This window comes from Rattus norvegicus, chromosome 2 (assembly GCF_021556685.1).
Source record: "Rattus norvegicus strain SHRSP/BbbUtx chromosome 2, alternate assembly SHRSP_T2T, whole genome shotgun sequence".
Classification (NCBI taxonomy): domain Eukaryota; kingdom Metazoa; phylum Chordata; class Mammalia; order Rodentia; family Muridae; genus Rattus; species Rattus norvegicus.
The window spans coordinates 232,655,001-232,681,830 of record NC_141535.1 but is presented as its reverse complement, the minus strand read 5'-3'; the positions used below and the strand labels follow the sequence as shown (position 1 = coordinate 232,681,830).

The 26,830-nt window shown below is 38.5% G+C and overlaps 1 protein-coding gene across 2 annotated transcripts in view; it reads right to left on the bottom strand.

Annotated features, from left to right (window-relative positions):
• Unc5c (unc-5 netrin receptor C) overlaps window positions 1-26,830 on the bottom strand; it is a 372,474-nt gene that overhangs the window by 123,360 nt on the left and 222,284 nt on the right. For both annotated transcript variants that reach the window (NM_001415084.1, NM_199407.2), the window contains 1 exon segment: window positions 634-777. In NM_001415084.1, the coding sequence (NP_001402013.1) occupies window positions 634-777 (144 nt within the window).

The window sequence follows — 26,830 nt, the reverse complement described above, 5'->3', positions numbered from 1 at the left end:
GAATGTCATATGACACTACGTATTCTGGTGTAATCAGCCTTCACACTGCTCCTGAGGAAAGGGTTCCATGTCGAGAAGGGCTCTGTGAAGAGAAGAGTGCATTCCTCCTGATTAGCACATGACTGAACCTAAGGGAATCTCCGTAACTGTCTAACACATCTTTCCATTTACCAGGTTATCACGGTTTGAGAGGTTCTTTCTCTCATTTCTGAGCTGTAATGTGTTGGCAGTTAACACTTCGGGACTGTGTTCCGATGCACTAATAAAGCTTCAGCATAAGTAGAGACTCTTGGCCTAGGAGACTTCTAGTTCCCACAGAAACACTGCTCAATATTATTTTAACAAGCTAGAATCAATGAAAAAAAAACAAAACTAAACAAACAAACAAACAACAGAACAAAAGACAACACTTGATTCTCCCATAGTCTGATTGCTACCAGATCTAAAATACATTAAAAAACAAAACAAAACAAACAAAAAACCCCAAAACCAAAAATGTGATTCCTGAGAAACTATGGTTCAAATACAGCACCCTGGGGGCGTTCTTTTGAGTTAGAACCCTGACTCGGGACCAGAGATTTCTAGGCCAACCATCCGTGTTGTACCCATGAGTGTCCAGGTGCAGGGACTCACACGCAATGCGCACGTATGCCTTCCGACTCTTCGTAGTGCCCGCTGAGCTCCAGGCCACACACTGGCACCAGTAATCTTCAGGCCCGAACAGTTCCTCCACCTGCTGGCGTGAAATCTCAATGCTCACTTCTCTCACAATGAGACCTGATGAGAGAAACAAAGGTTCAAGTCAGGGGAAAGCTCGCACAAAGGAAACATAATGCAGCCGCATCCCCCTAGGCATCCCACTGATGCCCTGGGTCACCATCTAGATATTGCCTCTCGCCTGTCACCTTCTGAGGACTCCAGTGATGTTCTTCACATTGGATTCTTTTATTTGCTATTTCGAGTTTTCAATATTTATCTGAAGTGGAATGTATCTATATATAACCCCACACAATCACATTTCCTTCTATCTAGTTCTATAATATTCATTTCTTACCAGGCAATGGTATCATTTTGGCTCCCCTGTTTCCTAAAGATTCTATTTTATCTATATAGGTTGTGGCTAAGATGTCCAGATACTGGAAACAACTTTTCACAAAACAGTCTTCCTACTAATTCGAATGCACAAAAAATAAATAAAGTAAAATAAAATAACCTAAACCTATAAATCAGTGATAATTTAAAAACCACTCTAACATATGTACTTAAAATATAATAGTAAACCATTTTATTGAAATAAATTATAGCTTCAATTAACCAATAATATACAAATTTGAAAAGGGTTTTTTTTGTATAATCATTTAGAAGCTCACATTTCTCTGTAATTGTAAGTGAAATCCCAATAAAGTGTTTTGTTGAAATAATTTCAGTTCTTGTATCTTGACTAACAAAAATTGAACCAAGAATCTGGGATTCAATTTCAGTGATATTTATATGAGGTGTTAAGGTGATTTCAGAGGTTCGTTCTACAATGTTTCTCTTTGCAATGACCAGGAGAGATTAACTGAGTGATATATGAGAGGAACTGTCAGTGCACATAGAGATTGAATGGACACATTTCCAGAATGGAGTGTTCACTGACAGCAATAGCAGAACACCAGGAGAGAGCAAGGGAATTTGATCTGAGCCAAGTATGGACACAGTAAGAATAATGGAATGAATTGCTTTTGTTTACTAAATTTATATCCACCAATCCAATCATTAGCCATTGATACTTTATCAAATGGCCGTTATGCTAAATATACTATATTTGACACTTATGGAGTTCAAATGAATAAGATAGTTTATTTATTCAACTTTAATGAATTATTCATATCCAATCATATATATGGTTAAGAAGGCTTATATGAACATATTAACTTATTAATGTGGAATACTTATGTTCAATTCTATAAAGAAATGTATGAGATAAGAGTAAATGACAAGGGATATTGGACACCTAAGAAAGATCTCATAAGAAGGAGTTACTTGTTTATATTATATGGAGAGAGGTATTCAACTTATAAAATGGATTAATAAAGAATGATGAGTTTGGGAATGAAAAGGCCACTGGACACTGGCCCCAGAGAGCAATGCTTTGAAATAAAAGTAGAGACAAGAAAGAGTCCAGTTTGGCCATTTGTTTTCTAATGGTTCTCAAATTGGGACTCCTAGAAAGGCTTCTTTGGCATCAGTTGAAGACTTATGGGAAAAGCTCAGACCCCATTCCAGACTCAACCAATAGGATGGAGATGGGGCCAGCAAGTTTTGGTGTGGCTATAACAAGCCTGCTGAGTAATGGTGTTTGCTATGTTGGAGAATTCTTTTACATAATACTTAATAATTTGTATTTCTTTCAGAAAACCACGTATAGCCTGGGATGTTTTAAAGTAGATGGTTTGGACAGAGGACGGTTGAATATATATTTGAGATAAGAAATATCTATACGTTTGTGTGTGCGTGTGTGTGTGTGTGTGTGTGTGTGTGTGTGTGTGTGTTCAGAGCTTAATCAGCTACAAAGAGGTATGATGTATAAAGATGATTTTATTAGAGGTGTCAAGAAAAGGCCTGGCTTCTGGAGACCTGGAAATAAGTATTCCCAAATATTTCCCAACACCTAAGATGTATTTAAATCATTTCAGAAATGTCAGAGGCATCCATAGGCACCTAACAGAGATAGATGCCATCCCATGGAGGAATGAGAAGTATTTTCTACCAAGAACTTATAGAGTTTGAGTCATAAGCCCTTAGATCTCCTGAAAACGGAATTATACTGAAGCCTAGGAAAGCATGTATCACATATCCAAGGCAGGACAAGATCCTGAATGGAAACCTCTGTGGTCAGATGTTTATAATCTAATGTTATTTCAAAATTTCAAGATTATTAATTATTTTGCATTTCTGTAATGGCCAGCTTAAAAGTTAACTCCAGGTAAATGGCATAGTTGAACCCTTCACAGGCCTGCTATGTAAAGGACACCAAAAATTACACTCATCAATGTCTAATAGAGCAGTCTTCAGAGCAAAATCAGAGCTGTCCTTTATATTTCTTGGGTCCTCCGCAGGTCCCATTTTTCCAAACTTGCTTCAGTTTTTCTCATTATCATCTCGTAAACTTTGTCAAATAAGGAAACACATCTTCCTTTCCCAAGCTTCACCTTCTTTTTCTCAGTACTTTCCAGCATTTACTGCTTTTGCCTGCTTTCTTGCTAAAACATGCCCTCTTTATGTGGAAGTCCAGTTACTGGAAATAAAACTCTTCCTCTAAAGTTGTTGCAGGAAATTCACAGTCACCAGTGGCCTGATAAACCAGCAGTGTGTATTTTCTTCTAACTCTAATGGCTCTTTCTAAAATGCAGAGCAGAAACAAATGGGCTACGGATATTAAAACCACATACAAATATTTTGTGTCCTGAGATGATAACCTCAGGTTTCATTCCCCTCCCGTTTACTTGAGGTAATTACTGGAAACCTAATTAAATGCTGGTGGAACTTTACCGGGTCCAGTGTATCCTTAAGAGTGAATAGGTTCATGAATGTTTCTAGTAACCACAAACCTGAAACCTTTTAAGAAGCCACAGACCAACCCTCCTGCTACAGGAGCTATGCAGAGTATGAATGTTCTGAATTATGTGACCCAGGCTTCCTGTGGGCATTGGAGTCCAGCACACATGGAGGGCTGTCTACGGCTTCACAGACGCCCCATTCAGGAGTGCATGAGCTAATTACACTTGTGTACAGTTACTTGGCCACATGGCCCACACCCTTTACATTCCAATATTTGGTCAATGATAGACTAAGAAAGGACTGTAGCTTGGAGTGTCTTAGAACTCTGGATTCCCTAGAATCTTCCTCATTACTCGGGCTCTCAGCTGCATAGTTAGATATAATTTTTTTCATTGCTGTAGGTAATTTTATTACCTGTGACATTTTGCTCATCAAATAACAGCCTAGTGATTTGTGTATGTCTTTTCTCTTTGAAAGCGAAATTTCAGATCTTCTTGAAGTCCCGAGATGCAAGAGACAAACCTTGAAATGTGAATGCCATCAGCATTACTTCTGAGGAAGACTGCTTTGAAGAGCCTTTGGGAACTTGAAATTGATTTCAGGTAATTTAGGGGGCTGGGGGAGGGCTGCGGGATTTACACAAATACAAATGAGTACTTTCCATCACATCTGATAACATCAAAGACTTCCCATCACTTTCTTTACTAGTGGCATCTCAAAGATGCAGGCTGTTTGAAGTCTGCCGTCATTAGTCACTATAATAGGATTCACTGTGGTTTAGGAAGCAGAATGCAAGGAACTGATTAGCTTGTTATATCAAGAATGCTTGTAGCCAGTATGCATGTGCACTTGGTAATGGGCAGGTTCAAGTGGATATGAGTGAAGTCTCCTTGTGAGACCCAACATAAAAAAGAAAAACAATGAAACTTGCATATTGCAATAATTTGATAGCCAATATATGTATCATTGATTTTAAAAACTGATATTCCCACAGAAATCTGATATGCAGTCAAATGAAATGACTATGTATTAAAAGTTCACTACGGCTGAGTATTTTGTGAAGTCCTATAAGTGAAAAGGTAGGATAAACATCACCCAGCCTGAAGTTGTTCATTTATTGAATAAAAGGATTTCTTTATAAGTCAGTTCTTAAAAGTTATATACCAATCTGTTACAACCATCCTGCAGATTTATGGATAGATCAACCTACAACCTACAAATTAATAAGTATAACCCAAAACATAAATAGAATCAAAAGCAAATGAAATGGTCTCATTAAATACAGAGAGGTCTTTGACAAAATCTAACATCCCTTCATGGTAGAAGTTGTGGACAGTCTAGAGACATGTGGGGTATATCTCGATGTGATGAAAGTGATATATAAGAAGTGTATAATCACCATTTTCATAAATGAAGAAACATCCAGAGCATTTCCACTAAAATCAGGAAGTATAAGGGTGTCCACTCTCCACTAACGTTCAATATAATCACTTGAGGTCTTGACTACAATAATAAGACAAAAGAAGCAAATAAAGGTAATAAAAATAGAAAAGGAAAAAGTCAAAGTAGCCTTATTTTCAGATGATGTATTTCTATACATAAAATAAGGTAAACACTCTACCCAAACCCCCAAAAACTAATAAACACATTCAGCAAAGAGGTAGGATACAAAATTAACACACAAAAATCAGTAGCCTTTCTATTTACCAAGAGTAAACATACTAAGAAAATTCAGAAGAATAATACCATCCATGGTAGTCCCCACAAAATTAAACTGCTGTTCCAGCTCCATGTCCTGCTATCCGTAGCAGTGTGACTGCCCATGAGCACAAGAAGTGGATACTGAGGACACCTGGGAGCTCAATGTCCTTAGATAGTAGTGAGCTTAGCAAGAGAACAGACTCTGTGGAGGAATATTCAGTGAGACAACTCATTTTAATCAGGAGAACAAAGTCTATTTAAGCCATTGGTGGGGGTGGGAGGAGTGAGTAGGGCTATTGGATTAAGTATACATCACTGCCTGAGCCAGAGTCTTGGGAGTGAGTCATTTGCATAAGGAGGAATTCCAGGTGATGATGGACATGACCCTATAAGGGGTTAGAAATTTAACGTGGCTACTGGGCTATATGTCCTTCTTGGGTGGGCAAAGGTCTTAGGGCACAGGACTAATGTGCAGTGGGTCATGCAGACCCTGGGCAAGTGGGGAGCGATCATTATCCTACTGATCTCAGGGAGATATTTTTGGGGATGGGACATGCTTTGACTCTATAGGCTCAGGCTTGCTCCCCAGGGCTCCCTGGACCCACAGAGTTGCATAGTGAGACCTTAAAGACAATGAAGATTTGAGTGATCAACCAATTTCTGATTGCATTCAAAGTCCAGCCCATGAGACAAAACCAGTCCATGACACTGCTCCTCTGACCAAGAACCCAAGACTAGATAGAACAGGACTGTGGTTATTCTAAAGAGACAGCAACAAAATTACCCTTAAATCATTCTGCTATAACCATAGATCAGTATCTTGCTCAGCCGTCACTGAAGCTTCCTCCTATAGAAGATGGAAACAGATATAGCGACCCTTAGCCTGACAAAGTACAGAGAGTATGGGACCTTGGAGGACTCAGTCCTGGATGAGATGTCTCCATCACTTCCCTCCCCACAGAGCTCACGGAATCCCGTGGAAGAAGAGGCAGAAAGATTTTAAGAGACAAAGCGAATGGAGAACATGAAAGAAACAAGGCTCATAGGAAGCCACATAGACTAAGGCAGCTTGCACAGTGAAAGTACAGCTCTGGGGACCCAGGGCTGAAAGAGGAAGTAGATGTAATCCCATTTCCCTAACTCAGAAGCTATCTTCAATTGGTAATACTTGTGAAGGAAACATTAGTTTTCTCCAATGGAGTCTTACTGGGCATACAAACCTCCCTTAAGGCCAGGTGCCATGTCCAGCAGTGAATGGTCAAGAAAAAATAGTATTTTTGAAGATTTTTTCTTCCCATAAAAATTTGTCATTTTTTTGAGTTTTACTCTATATGCTTTTTGTTTATACGTCTTCACATTTTGTGTTTTCTTGGAACTTCTTTTTGCAAATGTGTTTGCCTCTTCATATACACATAGATTTTTTGGTTTTGGTGTTTTCTCTTTAGCTCTTTGTTTTTCTGTTCATTTGTTTGTTTTGTCTGATTTAGATTCCTGTTTGCTTTGTAACGAGGGAAAGCACGAAAGGATGTGGACTTGGAAGGATGCGGAGGCGGAGAGGAACTGTAACAAGTGGAGGGAGGGGGACTATAATCAGAATATATTGCATAAAATTATTTTCAATAAATAATTTAATTACATTTTAAAAGTTAAAGAAAATAACAGCAGATGGAAAGATCACTAATATTCATGGGTTGGTCACATTAATATTATGAAAACATTTTTATTGTACTGATAGTAACCTATAGGTTCAATAGTTTCAACATCAATATTTTAAAACAATTATTCATCAAAACTAAAAAAATTAATTTTAAAGTTCACATGAACTAGCAAAGGCTCGGGTTAGTCAAAACAATTGTAAATGACAATAATCTTATAGGAGTTATCAAAATCCCTGACACCGTGTTATATTACAGAAGTGTCATTGCAAACAGCATGGTAACTGACATAAAAAACAAATATATCAATCAACTAAACAGAAATGCAGACCCAGTTGTATCTCAAGGCCATACTGCCAGATGATTTTGACAAATAAAATAAAAAATATATGTTGGACAAAAGCCAACTGTCTAACAAATGGTGCCAGTAAAATTGGCGAGCTAAATGTAGAAGGACGAAATTAGATATGTCTCTAATGCAGTATAAAACTCTGCTCCAATGGATCCAACCTAACCTGATACCCTGAATCTGTTAAAAGAGCAGGAAATACAGTTCAATTTATAGGCATAGGAAAAGAATTTTTTGTACAGGACACTAGTATCACCAGCATTTGGATCAACAATTGAGAGACAGAATTGCATGAGATTAAAAAGCTTCTTTATAGTAAAAGACATGATAAGTTCATCGAGTAGGAAGTCTGAAGAATAGGAAAAAAAATCTTTGACAGCTCAGCATCTGAAAGATAGTATCTAGAATAAACTACATAAAGAATATACATACAGAACTTCCCCAAAAACTAAACACCAAGGAAAGAAATAATCTAATTTAAAATTGGTTAATGAAACTGACCAAAGAATTCTCAAAAGAAGAGGAAAATGAATGATAAATATATTTTAAACGGTTAATATCCATAGTGATGAGAGAAGTGAAAATTAAATGTAGTTTGGGATTTCATATTACCCTAGGCAGAATAGCTGAGACAGACAATAGCAGTAAATGTTGGCATGGATTCAGAGGAAAGAATACTTATTCAGCGTCGATCTAGTACAAAGTCATGTATCCACTGTGGAAATCAGTGTAGAGGTGGTTCAAAACGCTAGGAAGAGATATGACACAGTATAACGCACATTGACCGCTCCTTGGCATATTCCTAAAGGATTCTCCACCCTCAGAGACACTTGCTCATTCATGGTCACTGTTACTTCATTAATAACAGCCAGGAAACAGAAAGAGTCTAGATATCCATTGGCTCATAGATGAACACTGAAGGTAGTACGCTTATACAATGAAACCCTGTTCTGCTATAAGGAAAAATGGAGCTATGCAACTCACAGGTAAATGGATGGAGGTAGAAATAATCATGATGAGTGAATCACACTGGATCTAGGAAGACAAACCCTGCTTATTCTCTTTCACATGTGGATGCTAGCTTGAGTCTTCAGATATATGTGTTAAAACTGTCGGGTTCAAGAGGTTAGGAAATCAGTGAAGGGGCTTCACGTGAAATTGGGGATAGAATGCAGCAAATATATAGGGGGACAAAGAATAAGGACACAGGAAGAATTACATGAGATAAAGGGTGAAAGGGAAGTATAGACAAGAGAGTCTATGGAAAGATAGATAAAGCTAAAGATCTTTAAAAAAGAGTTCAAGGTGGAGCTACCGGGGAGACATTGTTTCTCCCTGACACCACAGGTTATCATATGAAAAGTCCAGTGCCAGGTAATGGTAATTTAGTTTTGAGTGTTGGCCTGTGGGTGCTATAGATCTTCCCTAAGAACATGAGAGACCATCACCCTTGTTCTTAGTTATCCTCCAGGTCTTGATGGTGAGTCCCTATTGCTGAAGACACCACACATGTGAATCCTAAGACGTAGTGAAGTCAAGGTAGAATCAACATGGAAACTTCATCTTTACTAGTTATCTTTTATACTAGAATGTTCTATGCAGAGTTCTAGGGAGGAAAATTAATCAATAGTCTTACCCATCTGGGACCTCTATGTGCTACAAGAGTATCTGGTTGGCATGATAACCATCACCGCTGTCCATCCGTCTCTGTGATGCACTCCAAGTATTCCACTGAACCCAAGAGCAAACAGACTTTGGGGCTGTGTGCCTGAGCTGCACTTCCCATTTCTTACAATGACTTTATCTTTCCTGTTGCAAAAGGAAGTTGTGCGACATCACATCCTGCAGGCTTGCCAATTTAGCTTCCCCTAGCAACCCCTGTAATGGGAGCAGAGCTGCAGAATTCTGACAAATCTCATTCCAGGACATTCACAGTTAGGCCATGAGCTGGTGGGGAATGCACAGAGCTGCAGGCAGTGGTGCTCTGGAATGCATTACAATGCTTTATTGAATTAGTGTGGTCTCCTTCTCAGGCTCTCCTTCAGCCCTAATCCTATTAGTCTTTGCTAATATGATCTGAAATATGAAACATGCCAGCTCTAAATGTCTTAATGTAAATTAAATCACAAAACCCTTGTCATTCTTTAAAAGGATATCTATGTTAAAAATTGTTAGTTGTTCCAACAGCCTCTACCTTTCAGTATAATAATGAAACTACAGTAACTTGAAAGACAGAACTTCACAATCAAGGTAGTGGTTTATGTTAGAAAACATTATTTGACAATCTGTAAATAATAGCAGGAAAGGTAGATCCCGTAAACACAGTTAACTATTTTTTGAGACATTTTCTATGAATTTTAATGTAACATTCAATAAAAGTAGACTAATGTAAATAAAATTACTTATGCAATGTAGAATTGAAACAGTAGTCTGTTAGTCTTATTATGACTCTAATTTTTTTAATATTACTTATCCTTGCGTTGAAGAAGAATTTAAGAAATAGCAACCCAAAGGACTGAGTCATGAACAAAGGGAAAATCTGAACAGATCAACCATGAGTAATGAAATCGACTCAGTAATAAACTATGTCCCTCTGAATAAAGCTCAGGCAATGGTGGTTTCATTGCTAAATGATGCCAAATATTTGAAGAACTAAGAACAGCTCTTTTCAAAATCCTCACAAAATTAAAGATAGAACTCGCTCATATTCCTTTTACCTGAATGGCATTGCCCTTAAATGGAAATTAGACAAGGACAGTATAAGAAAAAAAGATAAGTAAGTGACTGACGTGGACATGACCTAAAACCCCTCCAAACACCAAAGAACTGAGTTCAGTAGTCTATTAAAAGGATCACCTACTACTATTAAGAGGGGTTTATTTCTCACATGGAAGGAAAGTTTATCATGCATTGATCAATCCATGTGGCATGTCATAGTAACAAAACGAAAGAAAGAACTTTCTGATCATCGCAGTATGAAAAGGTCCTTGAAAAGTTCACATCCATTCATGGTTCAAAATAGTGGTCACAATAAGTGAGACAGAGAATGAGTACAGCACAACATAATCCACTGATACATTTGATAAACCCTCAAGTCATGCCAGACTTACTGGGAGAGTTGAAAGCATTGGCTGTAAAGCATGGAGCAAGTCAGAGCCATTCATCTTCACCACTTTCAGTCCTTGCTGATAGTCCTTACCACAATAATCAGGCAGGAGAAAAGAAACAAAGAAATCCAAAAGGAAGAAGTTGTACTGCCTCCTCTTAGAAAATAACATCTTGCATATAGAAAATTCTAGACTGCACCAAAAAATTGTTTGGATTAATTAACACATTCATTAACGTTCAAAAGGTAGAAAACTAACACACACACACACACACACACACACACACACACACACACACACAATCAGTGCTGTTACTATATATTCACACCAACCTAGAAACATGAAGTGAGCAAGCCCAATTATAATAATGGTAAAACAAACAAAAAAGACATTATTTTATATGATATTAAACTGTTCTACAGTAAAGTCTACAAAAGATTAATAAAAAAGATACAAATGAATAGAAAGGTATTATATATTCATGAATTAGGCATATTAATATTGGGGAAATACCCATAATCCTAAAACAACCTACAGATCCAATGTACTCTTCATCCAAACAACAAGGTTATCTTTTACCAAAAGACCATGATTCTGGAATTCATATAGATCCAAAGAAGATATTTAAAGGGATCCATGAAGAAATACAAAAAACTGAAGGTACAAGATTACATACTCCCAAGTATACTGCAAAATTGCAGTAATAAAAACAGCAGGGTCCTGGCATAAACAGACACATGAGCCAAGGGCGCAGGGAGGCAGACACAAATCCATACCTTCATAGTCAATCTGGTTTTCAATAGTGATCCCCAAAATATACAGTGATGAATGGTCTTCTTAATAATAATAACATTAAATTCCTATATGAACAAATATTAAAACCAGGCATTCATACTACCTATTATGTAGAAACCATATATCTATTTCAATTCAACATGAATTAAAGACTTAAAACTATGACTCAAACCTATAGCATGTCACAAAGTGGATTGCATTGATGTGCACAACACTACTGTTAAAAACACAAGCACAGACACTTATGCAAATGGGGCCAAAATAGGGAACTAAGATTTCATCAAAGAAAAAGCTTGGTAATAAGAGCTTAACATCCCATCATAGTAGGAACTCAACTATCAAGAAAAAGTAACTTGGTTAAAAAAAAGAGCAAATGACTTAGACATTTCTTGAAAACAGACATACAAATACCAATGATATAAAAATTAAGTCGGCAGCATAAATAATGCTAAGCAAAAATCATATTAAAAACATGAGCTATCCTCACCAGAGATAGAATGGCTATTGTTTACCAAGGACAGAAGAGAAGTGTTGACAAGGGTGTACAATCAAGCTCTTGACACAATTGGTGGGACCCTACATTATGACTGCCTTTATGTAAAACAGTATGAATTGTTATGTAAAAATCAAAAGCAGAACTAATCTGATCCAGAAAGGTCATGTAATTCTTGGGACCGTCTAGACAGAACTGCAGAAACTTGTTTCTCAGTATGTCTATGAGTACATTGAAGATACTTTTCAGAAACCCTGTCATTTAACATCTGCAGGAGAATATATGGAGAGAGACAGCTAAAACTGAGGGCCATTTGAAAGGTAGTATTAAAAACCCAATATAATAGAAGCTGCCTGAAATATATACATATATGAAGGAGACATAACTGAAATGGCCAAATAATGGGGGAGACTCAACTGGCCCTTTCTTGTCACCAAATGAAGTTTCCAGTGTCAGGATTGGATTACAACTATTTTATTTGTTGGTCATGCTCGCCACAACCTAAAAGCAAGGCTCGGTTGTTAAAGACAATACCTACAGAACTCATTAAAAACTGAGAAACTGTGCTGGTGCCTACATGGAGCCTTGACTTTTACAGCTGGTGTCTTTGGCACAGGAAAGAGTGCTGCAAGGTAACGAAAGAGAAAGGTAAACACCAACCCAGCTACAAACGCTTTGATCTACAGTGGTGTCCTGCCTGTACAATAAGCTAGTGTAATGGTGGCACAAAATTGTGGGAGTGGCCAACCAATATCTGATTTGATAACACCCATCTCATGAAATATAACTCATACTCAGCACTCTTACATTGACCCAGAACCTGAGACGAGACCACCCAGGCATCTAAACAAATACCACTGGTGTAGAACAGACAGACAGCACCAAAATGTAGCAAAGGACTCCTAATGAACTTCGGCTACACCAATAGTTCTCAACCATCCTAATGTTGCAACCTTTTAACACAAGTTGACCTGCAATCATAAAATTACTTTTGGTGACAGTTCACAACTGTAATTTTGGTAGTTATAAACTTATAAATGACTATATAAATATCCGATAGGCAGGATATCTGAAAGGGGTCACAACCCACAGGTTGAGAACCAATGTCTGCACTCATAGGTCATTGGCATCATCATCAGAGTTTTCTCCTGCATTTCATGGGAACAAGTACAGTGGCCCACAGCTAGACATTATTCAGAGAATGAGAGATCTTAGAACACTTAGTCCTCAATGAGGCCACGTCTCCATCAAATCTCTCCCCAAGGCTCAGGAAACCCTGGGAAAGAGGAGGCAGGAGGAGTACAAGCGCCAGAAGGGATAAGAACTCCAGGACAGCACAGCCCTCTAAATCAACAGGATTAACATTCAAAGAAACCCACAGAGTCTGGGGCAGCATGTGTAAGGCCTGCCTGCTTCTGCACCAGGTTAGTGCTTTTATGGGACTCCTGAGTGTGAGAACAACTGGGGCTCTTCTTGGACTCTTTTCCTTCTATTTATTTGTTTTGTTCAATGTTGATGTGTTAGCAATTGTTATACTATATTATTTACATGATAGTCCTATAGAAATCTGTTTTTTTCCCTTTTCTAATGAGAAAATGAAGTGCAGTGGATCTGGAAGAAAGAGTAGGTAGGAGGAATTTTGAGGACTAGAGAGAAGAATCCATAATCAGGATATACTACATGACAAAAACATCTATTTTTAACAGCAGGAGAAAGTCTTCTTTGTATGAACAATACCTATTCTTCAAGTTACTTAAACAATAAAGCCTAGTCGTTAACACAGGCACAGACCTCGACTAACCATGACTTACAATGCATTTCTATGAAGTAGTACCTTTATTGATCTACTTAGTAAGATTGAATACAGTTTAGAAAATTCGAAAGCTCCTTGAGGAAAGATGGGGTAAACTGGACTCAAACACTGGGGAAAACAGAGACTTGGGGCATTTGAGGTTTTCAGTGAAGCATGATTGGGTACCAAGAAATAGGGAGAAATGTAAGGTAGTTCAGGAAGTGTAGCATGAAGCACAGATGATAAAACAAACCGACTCTTAGATGTAGAGGAGCTCATGTGTGCTGTGGAACTGTGGAAAGAAGTGACTGTTGAATGAGACAGAAGACAGATTCATGGCGAGTTCTGAGTGGCAGCCTGCGATGTGCTGTGTGGAACAAGAAGACTGGAAACTATAAATAGATGAAATGGCATTTTTAAAAATGGCACATGCTTTAGGAAGATTAACCCCTGTTTGCTAGTAATTTATCTTGAAGAGAATTTCAATAATTTTCATTTTAATTATTATAAAATGGTTTCATATCTATCACCCTGCATTAAGTCATTTATCATGTGTTGAGAGCTGGTTGTTTGCTTGTTTGGTGACCTTCTGAAAACTCTGATAATGGAAAACACACAAATGCATCAGGTGTAGCAATCATTTAACTGCTGGCCTTTCTTTCTTACTCCAAATGACTTGGAATCTCACAGTGAGAAAAGCCAACCTTGAGTGACAGCTACCTCTAAGAGTCCAGACTCCACATACTGTCTTGGGGATGGCAGGCTTGTTTCTTTTAAAAAAAGTATAATTTCTATTCTTCACGAAGCTTTAATAGAAGAAACTGTAAAATTTGAGTTTTTAACATGTTAGTTTTTCTTGGGACTTTTCTGCAATAAAACAAATTCCTATCAAACACACAATGTGGAGATTAATATGGGTAAGAAAAGTTATTTTGTTCTGTGTTTGTAACCTGTCTTATTTTAAATCATAAAGCTATTAAGGCTTGATTTTCTAACATAACATGGGATTTTCTGTTTATTTATTTTAATCTTGCTGGGTTGTGAGAAAAGGATGTCAATAGCATTACAAAAGAAGATTGACACCAGAAATGATGCGATTTTAAAGACTTCTGCTTTCAGCCATGTCCTCTGGAATTTTACTAATCCCTGGAGGTCTAACTATTCAGACATACAGGGGTACGTCGTTGCATGGTGAATGGAAAATTTCTCACACAGCTCCCTGATTCCTTATGTCCCTATCCAATAACACATGGAAGGCAGGATATTCAACCTCTGCCTTCTGAGTAGGCTGGTTCTGAATAATTTTGGGCAGAATATACAAACTGTATTTAGAAGAAGTTCTAAGTGGGTGAGTAGAGTCAAGTCTTGTAGAGTTTCCACTTTCTTGCTGTATCATAGTCGTACTGTTCACAGGTTGAATGGTGTATCAGATCTCGAATAATGTCCAGATCATAGTAAAGGCTTGTAAAAAAGGGATTGATTAATGAAAAAACATTCCCCAAGGACAGTATTACATATCTATATAAGAAATACACTATCATATTTCAGAGGTGAGAATCATTTACTCATGTTAATAGTTACATAACTTCAACCTAGCCAGAAAAATAAATATCAAACTTTATAATTTAAACTTTGAATAGGACAGGCATTTAATCTAAAATTCAGGGAATGTATAGTGATCACACTCTTTAGAGACTCCATCCTGTTATGTAACAGCTAAGAAAAAATCAAATTTAATGCGGTAAAAAAAATCTTCTTTTTATCTTCCTTTTTAAGGAACTATAATAGTACAATTATAACTCACTATATCCAAGAAGGACAACATCAACCTGAAATGGAAGCTTTAAAATCCCATTAATTATGTTTTCATCCTTCCTTCCTTCCTTCCTTTCTTTCTTTCTTTCTTTCTTTCTTTCTTTCTTTCTTTCTCTCTCTCTCTCTCTCTTTCTTTCCTTCTTTCTTTCTTATTTACTTACTTTTTGCAGGGAATGAGAGATCACTATGAGTTCTGATCGTTCCTAAACATCCCTATCTTGTGAAAGCCTTTTTAATCATTCTGGGGGGGGGGTGGTTTACCGAGAACATCACCACTAAACATAATGTATTTCTTCATTATTTCTTTATTAATAATGTAAACATCTCTTTACTGTTCTGATGATCCACTGCATACATTTTTATCTTTCATATTTAGATTTTGATCCACAAGTTTTCAGGTTAGATAAGTAGAGAAGATAACATGGATGCAGACTTGTTGGTAGAGCTTATTTTTAACTACTGCACACAAACTCTGTCAGAGTACACAATTTGGAAGCGATATGGCTGCCCCTTGTGTTCTTCTGTTAACTAAGTGTATGACTTTGGGGGAAGTCCTTCATGTTATTTGATCTAGCTTCTTCAAAAGGGCAATGCAGCTTAAATTCCCAAGTCAGGGAGTTGTTGCAAAGTTCGGTGTGTAAAATTCTTAGTAGAGTAAATGCAACGTGAGTTAGCTAATGTGGTTTTAGAAGCTAGAATATGGGGGTTGGAGAGATGGCTCAGCAGTTAAGAGCACTGACTGCTCTTTCAGAGGTCCTGAGTTCAATTCCCAGCAACCACATGGTGGCTCACAACCATCTGTAACAGATTCTGGTGTATGTCAAAACAGCTACAATGTATTCATATCCATTAAATAAATAAAATATTTAAAAAAGTAAGCTAGAATATTTTCATTGTTTCCTCAAACATCCTCCTGATTTGAACGTCACTAGAAGCCTAACAGCTTCTGTCTGACAAGCTTTACTCTGCTTTGTCCACCGCCCTTCACGGAGCCCCTAAGAGAGAGGAGGGTGCATTCACTTGCTGGCAGTGGGCTCAACAGAGCAACAACAGCATTCCTTTCACTGATGGTGAGAAATGGCCCAGGTGAACTTGAAGGGGACAGGACTTGGATATGCGAAAGAACTCCAGGTCCCACTATGCTATAACTGATAATGTTCCTCTTAGATGACAGCAATGGATTTTGTTTTAAAGAAACCACAACATTGAAATACTATTATGCATGAAATCACAATGAGACCTGTATTACTGTTTTCTACAGGATGAAGTCTTTACCAACAGAACTAAATATAGAAAAGTAGTATACTACAATAAATACAAGAAAGCCTGCCTTTGGGTTCTCACTTGGCTGGTACCATAGATAACCTTGAGCATGGACAGCACCAGAATTCTCACTGTTCTTAAACTCTTCCAAACTATTCCAAGTATGCCTCACAGGAGATTGGAAAGGAACATGAGCTATCTTGAAAAGAAGCTACTACGACAGGAAGACAGTGGAGCAGTCTTCCAGTACCTAACAGCTTCCCTTTAACATACTCTACCACATTTTCTAGTTTGCTCTGCTTTGCATGTGGCCACAGAGCAGGACTAGGAAATGGCATGGAAGTGTATGTGTAGTCTTTCTTGCTGAGCCTTTGGGAGAAGACGGTGGACTTCTACCCTCTGCTATTCCTCCTCCTGCAGTTGGATACAAGACATGATATCTGAGACGATGACTGACATAGTTGGTCGCAGAAGGCACAACTTTACCTCAATAGGTCTCCTATGAAAGGCTGCCATAGAGGCGGGTACTTGTTCTATTATGACTGAGCCATTCTGTCTTCTGGGATATCTGAATGTTCTTTATGCTTTGGGTAATATAAAGCCTTAAATAATAGAGACCATAGAAACTTAGCATACATGTAACTTAGTACACAGGAAGCTCTCAAAATGAAGAAATGCAAATTACACAATACTTTTGGAACTTGATTAAAAACTCAGCTCAAGGTTATTAAACATTTAAAAATTATAGTAGTTGAGATTCTTGTCAAATATCAGAAAGTTTAATTTTAATATATCTAAAACACTGAAACATTAAGAAAACTCACATATATATATGGGTGCATCTATCTATCTATCTATCTATCTATCTATCTATCTATCTATCTATCTATCTATCTATCTATCTAATACCATCCTCAAACCACTATGCAATAATTCAAATTGTCACTTCTGATATGAATATTGAACTGAGACATTCCGTCATTGTGTTTGATTACCATCATCATTCTTTTACAGTGAATACCTTTAGATGTTGTAAAAGATAACAAATTTGAGAGAACAGAAAAATAATACCTGATATTGAATACTGTTTACAACTTGTAATATCATCATGTTACTTCCACTCTAACACCAGAAAGAAAATGGAAACAGAGTAATGGTTTCCCATCCTGACTCCAATTCCCTGAGATGTTTACATAACTGCATAACTTGACTACTGAACAGGCCGCTTCAGTCACTTGTCTGCTTATATTTCCAGTTTGTTCTCTGCCTTTGTATACGTATGTGTGTATGCATGCATGTATGTAGATATACATGCTAATTTATTCCTTTCAAAGGATACATTCATGTAATGGTGGCTAAACAATTTCCAGAGGAAGAACATGAATACAAACTATTTAATACATGTAGGCACACGTGCAATATGTAGAGTCATGACTGATAACTCTAACATCCATAAGGATTATAGTGATTTACCGTTTTTAGTAAAGAAAATTATTGCGTAGGAAGATTCAGTCTCATTCATATGTACAGATTGCTGGAAACGCAGCTGGACTTCAGCAGAAAGTGGACATGGCACGGTCAGTATGTTTGTGCTTAGATCATTCCTGTGTACAGTAATGGGCATGCTATTCATCTATAATTTTCTTTTTATCTGTAAGAAGGCATATGCATACTTCATATCCAATTATATTCCTTTATAACTGCACTAATGCCAGATTCCACTTACTTCTGTACTATTGTAATTTGGTGATTAATAAACGTCCTTGGGAATATACTCAGAGACTAATAATAAGCTGTGTGTCTACTCATCAGTGTATGTCCAGCGTGCATGCTTACTCCCAGAATCTCAGGAAATACAGCTTCATTTAGTCTATGCTGCTACAGAGAGAAAAGGGAAGTAATTATGGAATGGGCTTGTAACAGAGCCTCCTTTATAACTCTTGATATATATATATATATGTGGCATGTGACAAAAAGTTCATGGCCGTCTAAAATCTTCTCCTGTCAAAGAAATGTCCAATGATGATTGGGACCAACAGTTCCATTAGGATTGCTCTATGTCATAAGTCCAAGGGCTGGTGTGGTGGGCTCATCCTAATGGTCGGCAAATTTATGGGGTTTTCAGGATTCTAGCTCTCCCCTGGTACCCTCTTTAAAGTACATGTGGAGCTTGCTGTTTGTCTCTAGCAAGGCAATGTGGGGAGGTCACAGGAAGGAAAGCAGAGTTGAAACTACAGGTAATACACAAAGAAACATGTGTGCCCCCTGGAATAGACAAGTAAGACCGAGGTAGGAGTGGTGCCAGAATAGAGCTATTGAAATGGCATTATAAACACTACTTTCTCCTTGATAATTTTCACACGCCCATTACATTCTACAACTTCTACAGCTTTGTAACTAAATTTCATATCCCTTCATCTGTCTTAGAAGTGGCACTTCATCCTTGCTCCAAGTTCCTCGCTACTCAGAAGGTTTTCACGTTTGTTGTGAGATTCTATCACATAGGTGAATGCCTAGCAAGCCCTTTATGTATCCTTTCTACTAAAGCAGAAGGGGCCTGGGCTCCAATGATGTTGGAGGAATCCCTATGAGTTCAAATGTCCTGGATAGAAAACTTGCTGGTTAAAAAAATAAACCACAAGGCAAAGTTTAAAAAAAAAAACCTGAAGTAATGCTGAGAAGGTAAAAGGGGCCACATGAAGTCTTGCCAAGGTTCGTCTTTTACATAAAGCTGCAGCTGGGACATCACGGAGGAAATCTCTGTCCTTTTTATTTCTGGTTCAGAGGATTTACATGCTCTTTCTAATGATCTGGGCCTTCAGCTCTTGGTAATGTATCCCAGTCCCCAGCTTAGCACTCATGCAAAATTGAAGCACTTTGGAGACAGTTTAGTGGCTGCAGATGAATCTCAATGTGCAGGAAAAGGCATAATGGCTATTTAGCACTTGCTAGGAGAAGCTGAGGAAGTCAGGGGGAAAAATCTATTGAACTTGAGCCATCTGGGAAGCCAACTGAGAGAGACTACATTCACAGTGTGTTTTGCATTCCCATTGCGTTGCTAGTCAAGCGAAAATGTGTGTGCATGTGAGCTTGTGTGTGTGTGTGTGTGTGTGTGTGTGTGTGTGTGTGTATGTATGTATGCATGTGTGGGTGCATGTGTGTACGTGTATGGGCTACTGTATGTATAAACCTGTAAATGTGTATGGACACGTGGTTGAAGACATTAAGGAGTGAAGACTGCTCTTTGCACTGGCATTTTGATTTGGCTTTGGCAACTACATGGGGAAAATGTGATCAAGAGAGCTTTTATGCCTTGGTGAGATGAGGACTGGTACAGGGTAGGGTTGGCACAGATGCTGTGGGCATGAGGAAAATGAGGTTTAAGTAGAGCCAGAATGAGCAGCTCCCTTCCTGTCTCTGGCTCAGGGTATAGCATGGCCAATAATACGAGCTCAGGGAAACTGATACCAAGTACTAGAAGACAGTCACCATCTGTTACAGCTGTGCTTACGAATAGCAAGGAAAGCAGCGAAGCAAGGCAGGCAGGTACTTTTGCTCTGATGCTCTATCACTCCTCCTTACTGCGACCTTTGCTTGACTCATACTTGGTGACTCTACCATGGCTGTGCAATGCTTTCCCAACATTCTTGTTTGCTGGGCTGCATGCCTGTTTAAATAGAGAATTTGAGGCAAATAGGCAAACATGCAAATAGCAGATATAGGAAAAAATATATTCTGTTCTCAATGAAATAATAGTCAGGCTAAATGGCATACCCCCACCTCCAAAAAGAAACCTCTATACTGGGAGCCCTGGAGTCGATGAATGTAATGTTGTTTAGCATGTGCCCTTTTTTTTAAAAAAAATCATCAATGAAAGAATACTGTAACCACCTTGGATTGTCTCGGCAGGCACCAAAGCTAACAGCAAGTGTCCTCATAGAAAACCCGCAGAGGACAGCCACAAGGGAGAAGGTTATATAAAGAGTGAGTCAGAGGCTGCACTGATGGGCCGCATGCTCAGAGCAACTACCAGAGGATGCCTATTCCTCCTGAGTCGTTGGGGAAAGAAGGCTGGCTCTGTTCAATTTCAGACTTCTGGCCTACGAGAAAAGAAACTTCAGTTGTTTGAAGTCACCACATCTGTGCTAATTTATGACAGTGGGCCTATTAAAGAAGTACGGCAACGGGAAAGATGCCCTGTCTGTGTCCATATACAGAGTGGCCAAGGGAGTCTGACAGAGCAGAAAGTGAGCACAAGATGTCTGCCAGGAAGTGGTCTTTCTGGTTTCACAAATGTCTCCAGAATGGTGTGGAGAGGCAGCTGCTTCTTCTTCTTCTTCTTCTTCTTCTTCTTCTTCTTCTTCTTCTTCTTCTTCTTCTTCTTCTTCTTCTTCTTCTTCTTCTTCTTCTTCTTCTTCTTCTTCTTCTTCTTTAACTTAATTCCACACACAGCACACCATTACGAAGGACCATCCAGGTTGTAGTTGTAAAAAGGAGGCATAACATTCATTCCCTGCCATTTCTGGTCTTGCGCTGCTCAGCACATTCCCCTGGGTTTTTCCACACAGATTTTAATTCGCTTCAGATTGAGAGCCCCCACATTCTTAAGAAAGAAGCTTGTTGTCTCTCTGTCTCTGCAGTTTAATAGGTAGAAACAAGGGATACAAAATTGAAGAAAGCAGGGGCTTTCTTCCTTGTAACTCTATTTATTCGGACTGCAGAGAAACTCAAGCAAATGTGAGAACCTGTCTTTTCCCTATGGTTACTCTTGGCTGTTTTGACCTTTTTTGTTTCCTCTACACGATATGTCCTTTATAAGATCTCAGTTATTTCTCTACTTTTAGTTCCAAGGCAAGTTCCCAGTTCATTTGTGGCTTCTGAACAGACTATACAAACACATGCTGCTTATGCGATACTCTTAACAACGCGATGTCTCTTGTTAGATGGTTTTCAAGCTGAGCTGCATGGCTGGATCAATAGAGAATTTGAGGCAAGTAGTCAGACACAGATAGCAGATATAGAAAAGTAGCTACTCTGTTCCCAATAAATTAATTACCATTAGTCTGAGGGCTTGTGACTGAACAGTCACAATATCTATATATCTTATATCTTCTTATACCATGTTCAGTTGAGATCCTCTGGAGGCCTGCTCTTTTCTGAAGAGAAGTGGCAGATGAATGGAACTGGGTCAGAAGAGAGGTGGGGGGAACATCGAGGAGTGGAGGGAGCAGAGACTGCAGTGGGCATGTATTGTATGGGAAAAGAATACATACAAGCATACAAATATACATACATACATAATACATACATACACTCATAATACATATATACACACAATATATATACATAATGCACACATAATACATGATAACACACATAAATGTATACATAATACATACATGCATACATAATACACACATTTATTCATAATACATATGTACATACATACATAACACATACATATACATATATATGTACATATGACATGTGTACATACATACCAACACATACATACATGCATGCATACGTACATCATCATTTAGAAATGGGCTGAGACAAAGAAGTCTGAATGCATGCTCTCCAGTCATTGTCAAGTGCAATGAGGGTTAATAACACTGTTAACATTAAGTTTCTGTTTGCTCTTTCCTTCACTCTTTGGGAAATTCCTTCCAGAACAGATTTTTATAGTCAGGTTAAACCTTTGGTGAAATTAGGAGTGAATGCAAGACATCTCTCTTAATATGAATTGTTTTGTTGTTGTTGTTGTAGATATGCTTCCTACAGGCTGTGCCTGCTTTTTCTGCCAAATACACAGATACTTGGCAAACTGTAGCAACTGTGTTATACATGCTGGCTTTGTATTTCCAAACGTTCTTCGCAAAGGATCTGGCACGAGTGGCATGAGGAGAGAGATCTGGGACTAGCTGGCTCAGGGACCACTCAAGATTGCTGGAAAGTTGGGGCAAAGACCGGGATCTAATCTCGTCATTTCTCTGTTAGCATTAGCCACTGCGGGTGGAACTTTCTAACTACTGCTCTTCTCTACTCCTTCTTTAGGGGCCCAGAATACCTTAGGGAGAAAGAGAACTGCTCTCAGGATTTTGAACAAATTGTTGGAAAAATTGTGGGCACTAAGAATTAATAACACAGAAACTTGGATGAAAGAAAACAATTTATCTCTGAAAGAGTAAAGAACAGTGTGGGCCACAGTCTTATTATCATCTAAGTTTGTTTATATGTAGTAAATAGGGTCAGACATTTAAAGTATTATTTATGTGAATGTGCATACATGTGTGCACGTGTGTATATGGCCAGGCATGTGGATCAGAGAGCAATCTCATGTTATGTTCCTTAGATACCATCTACCTTGTTTTTTAACTCTACCAATTTCCCAGGCCTTTGCAATCAGGCTGGCTGGCTGGCCGGCTGAGGAGTCATAGTGATCTGCCTGTCTCTGCCACCCGATTGCTGGGATAACAGGCACCTACTACTGTACCTGGCTTTGTCTTACCAGGGTTTGGGGCTTCAACTTGGTCTTCAAGTTTGTGAGGTAAACAATTTACAGACTAAGCCTCCTCCCTACCCTTCCCCCGCCTCAGGAAAGAATATTAAATTTGCAGACAAGGTTCTGTGAGCTTCAATAAGCTGAATTTCTTTTTAATAGAAGTTATTTCTTCTGTGAGTACCTTAAGCAGGATGCTTTATCTGTTTCATGTTCTTTCTCGTGAAAAGAAAGTACAAGAGACCTTTCTTAAACTTCCATTTCACCCGAAGGTTAGATTGGAGAAAAAAAAAAAAAAGAACTACATGATCTGACAATACTCTTATTCTACTTTGAAGTGGGCATTTTTAAACTGGAAGGCACAGTGGATGCATGGTTACTGGGCAAATGGCACCATTGCCATAGCAACACAATCACTAATGTTGTTCTCAAAAGCCCTGTTTGGATATCAAGTAATCTAGATGACGAATGTCCTTGGATACCTGCTTCTTATTGTAGCCCCTGGGTGGGCATGAAGGGTGGGATTTGTTTTTTTTTCTGGATTTATGAACACACAAACACATAGTCACAAATACATATATGCAAATACATATTGGTATACATGCATATTTTAAATGACATTAATCAATGCTTTTGTCTTAGGGAAAAGAGGAAAAAATGGGTATTTTCCAGATTATTCTTATTACTAATTTGAAATGTCTTTATTGCACTAAAACGCCTCACTATACACAATTTTAGAAACTCTTTGGTTTTCTCTAATAAAACATAGCTTGTTAAAATCGCACAGAAACATATCATGCTTTCTTACCTTAACAAATCATGCTGCACCCATATTTGTTCACTAAATGTATGCTATTAACATTTTCTAAGCAATATGAAATTTAGACAACAGAAACATTACAGTTCTGCGAATGTGCTGTACAGTATATAGGCACAGTTTATAGTATTGAAATTTTTCAAAATGATGCTCGAAAGCAGAAATTGAACAAGTGAAAAGAAAGAATTGAAACATGTAATCTAAAAAATATGTCAGGCACTCACTTTTGTTTGTAAGTTTAGACAATTATAGATACACAGGCCAGGTTTATACACAGTATACATTCATCTGCCTAGCAGGGGCCCATGTCTGTGATAAACTGGAAGTCGAAATCAGTGACCAAAACTCCAGCTCTGGAACTTGACTGAAATCTATTTCCATAGTTGCAGCTGAGATCATGTCAACTGTGGAAAGCTGCAATAACATTCGCCATCACAAGATGGCGCTGGCTTCCGCTGCGCCCCACGTGAAAAGCTGGGATAGCATTCACCATTACAAGATGGATCTGGCTTCCGCTGCACCAGCCCGACTTCCTTTCAGGAAACTAGCTGTGTGTGCATTTGCAAGAGTGTGTTCGCGCCAAGTCTTTGCCCACCCCGGGGTGTGCCAGTGAGATCATGGGTAAGCGACCAATCAGGCGTGGACGTGCCATGCTAGGGTTTTATTTATTTATTTATTTATTTATTTATTTATTTATTTATTTATTTTCTTTTTTTCGGAGCTGGGGACTGAACCCAGGGCCTTGCGGTTGCTAGGCAAGCGCCCTACCACTGAGCCAAATCCCCAACCCCCGTGCTAGGGTTTTATAAGCAGCGCCTTTCTGGGCCCCGGTCTCTCCTCTTCAAGATGTAATAAACGCTTTGCTGCAGAAGGATCCTGGTGTCCGCGCGTGTTCTTGCTGGCAAGACGATAGTGCGGGACAGTCAACCATGTCAACTCATGTGTTAAAGACTGATTTCAATAAATGTGAGATAAATATCAATCAATTGGGAACAGTAACAAGCCAGGAGTAAGTAGAAGTGTCTAATTCAGGATTACTGGTTTTCTCAACTGCTCTCTTGTGAAGGTATCAGATTGACTCTGTGGGCAAAACTTCTTGTACTATACAGATCGTTATCAATTTTCTATTTTGATTTACCCTGCCCTGGGGTTAGCATCATAATGCGAAGAAAAAAAAAACCTGTTAGTTTTTGCTACTCAAATGAATACCTCTGAGAAGGAAGTCAAGTGAATAATAGACATATTCCAAGACCATTTATTTTCATTGGCAGACGGCTATGCTATACATAGATGTCTCTGTGCTTACAGAGGCAATATAGCCATGACTCAAATTTAAAAGGCTGTGGTATGGGCTCAAATACACTTTCCAAATTTTATGCATCATGTTACAGAAAGTTAAATAAAACCCACACAGCTTCTTGTTAAAATGTTTGCTCTGGAGAAGTGGGGATAGAGGGGAAGATTGTGGGAGGAGGTGACTGGGAGAGGGGCAGTGTGCAGGATGTAAGTGAATAAGTAAAAATACATAAGTTAAATTTTAAAACTGTCCACTCTGTTAATGAGGGCTGAGTTTAAGATGTTTATAGAACACATCACATACCATGATGTACAAAGTAATCCTTCTTACAGAAGACTGAGCTGTTTAATGTGTTCATCGAATCACCTATACATGAAACAGTATGGATAAGTCCACCATCAGAACATTCATTGAATTTTAGTTACCTAAAATTAGCAGCGCGAGTAACTTATTCATTAGTGTGAATGTGTGTGTGTGTTTTTGTGTATGTGGAATCACATGTGTGTACATGACATATGTAGGAAACACATATGCCAAAGAGTACACTTCGAGGTCAAAGATGACCTTATAGGTCACTTCTCTACATAGTTCTTTGGGAGACCTCCAAAGATAGAATGCAAAACTCTAGATTTTCATGGCAGACGCCTTTAATTTTACAAACCAGCAAACACTTGACGCTAGCTTTAGGCTTGCAATGACCTGGAGATTAGACTGTTGCTGCGTCTAAACGTTATTTAATAGATATATAGTGAAGGCTTATGCTCTGTGGGTGGAGGTAAGAATTGAAAATAGCTGTCTCTCAATCTTAGAGAAACACCTCTTCAGATTTTTTTCCCCTCCTTCCAGAAGAAGCCCGCATTATTGTGAAAGGAACAAAGAATTCCAATAAGTAGGAGAGAGTTAGGAATTCTAGCAGCTGAGAAGCAGAAGCAGAAAAATCCTAAATTCTCAGACAGACAGGGGTGTATACTAAGTTCCAAGCTAGCCTGGACTACTTAAAAAGAGCCCATCTCTCTTTTGTTCGGAGTTATACACTAATTAATTAATAATTTACAAAAGAATCTATCTCAAAAAAAAAAAAAAAAAGAAAAGCCCAGAAGGCTAATTGGGTGAAGAATGAAGAATGTGTTGATCTTGTTAGTTGGTAAAGTAAGGAGGAAGCTACAATAACTGCATTTTTAAAATATTATGGGTGAGGTAACCTAGTCACAAAAGAACACACATGGTACATGTTCACTGATAAGTGTATATTAGGCAAAATACTCGGAATAGCTATGATACAACTCACAGACCATGTGACGCTCAAGAAGAAGGAAGACAAAAGAGTGGATGCTTCAGTCCTACTTAGAAGGGGAAACAAAATAATCACTAGAGGTAGAGGGAGGGAGGAACTTGGGAGGGAGAGAGGAAAGGGAGGGAAAAGGGGGGTTAAGATTAGGTGTGGGAGGAGACATGAAGAAATACAGAGGGTCAGAAATTTGAACTGAATGGAGTTGTGTAGCAGTGGGGGATGGGGAACTGGAGGTACCCACTAGAGAGTCCCAGATGCCATGGAAGCAAGAGGTTCCCCAGGACCCAACAGAGATGACATTAACAAAGAGAAGCTAGGACCTGTAGAGAATATATTCAGTGGTTAGGCATGGCCCCCATCTCAAAACTATTAATTGCTCTTGTCTAAAGGAAATGTAGGGACAAAGAGTA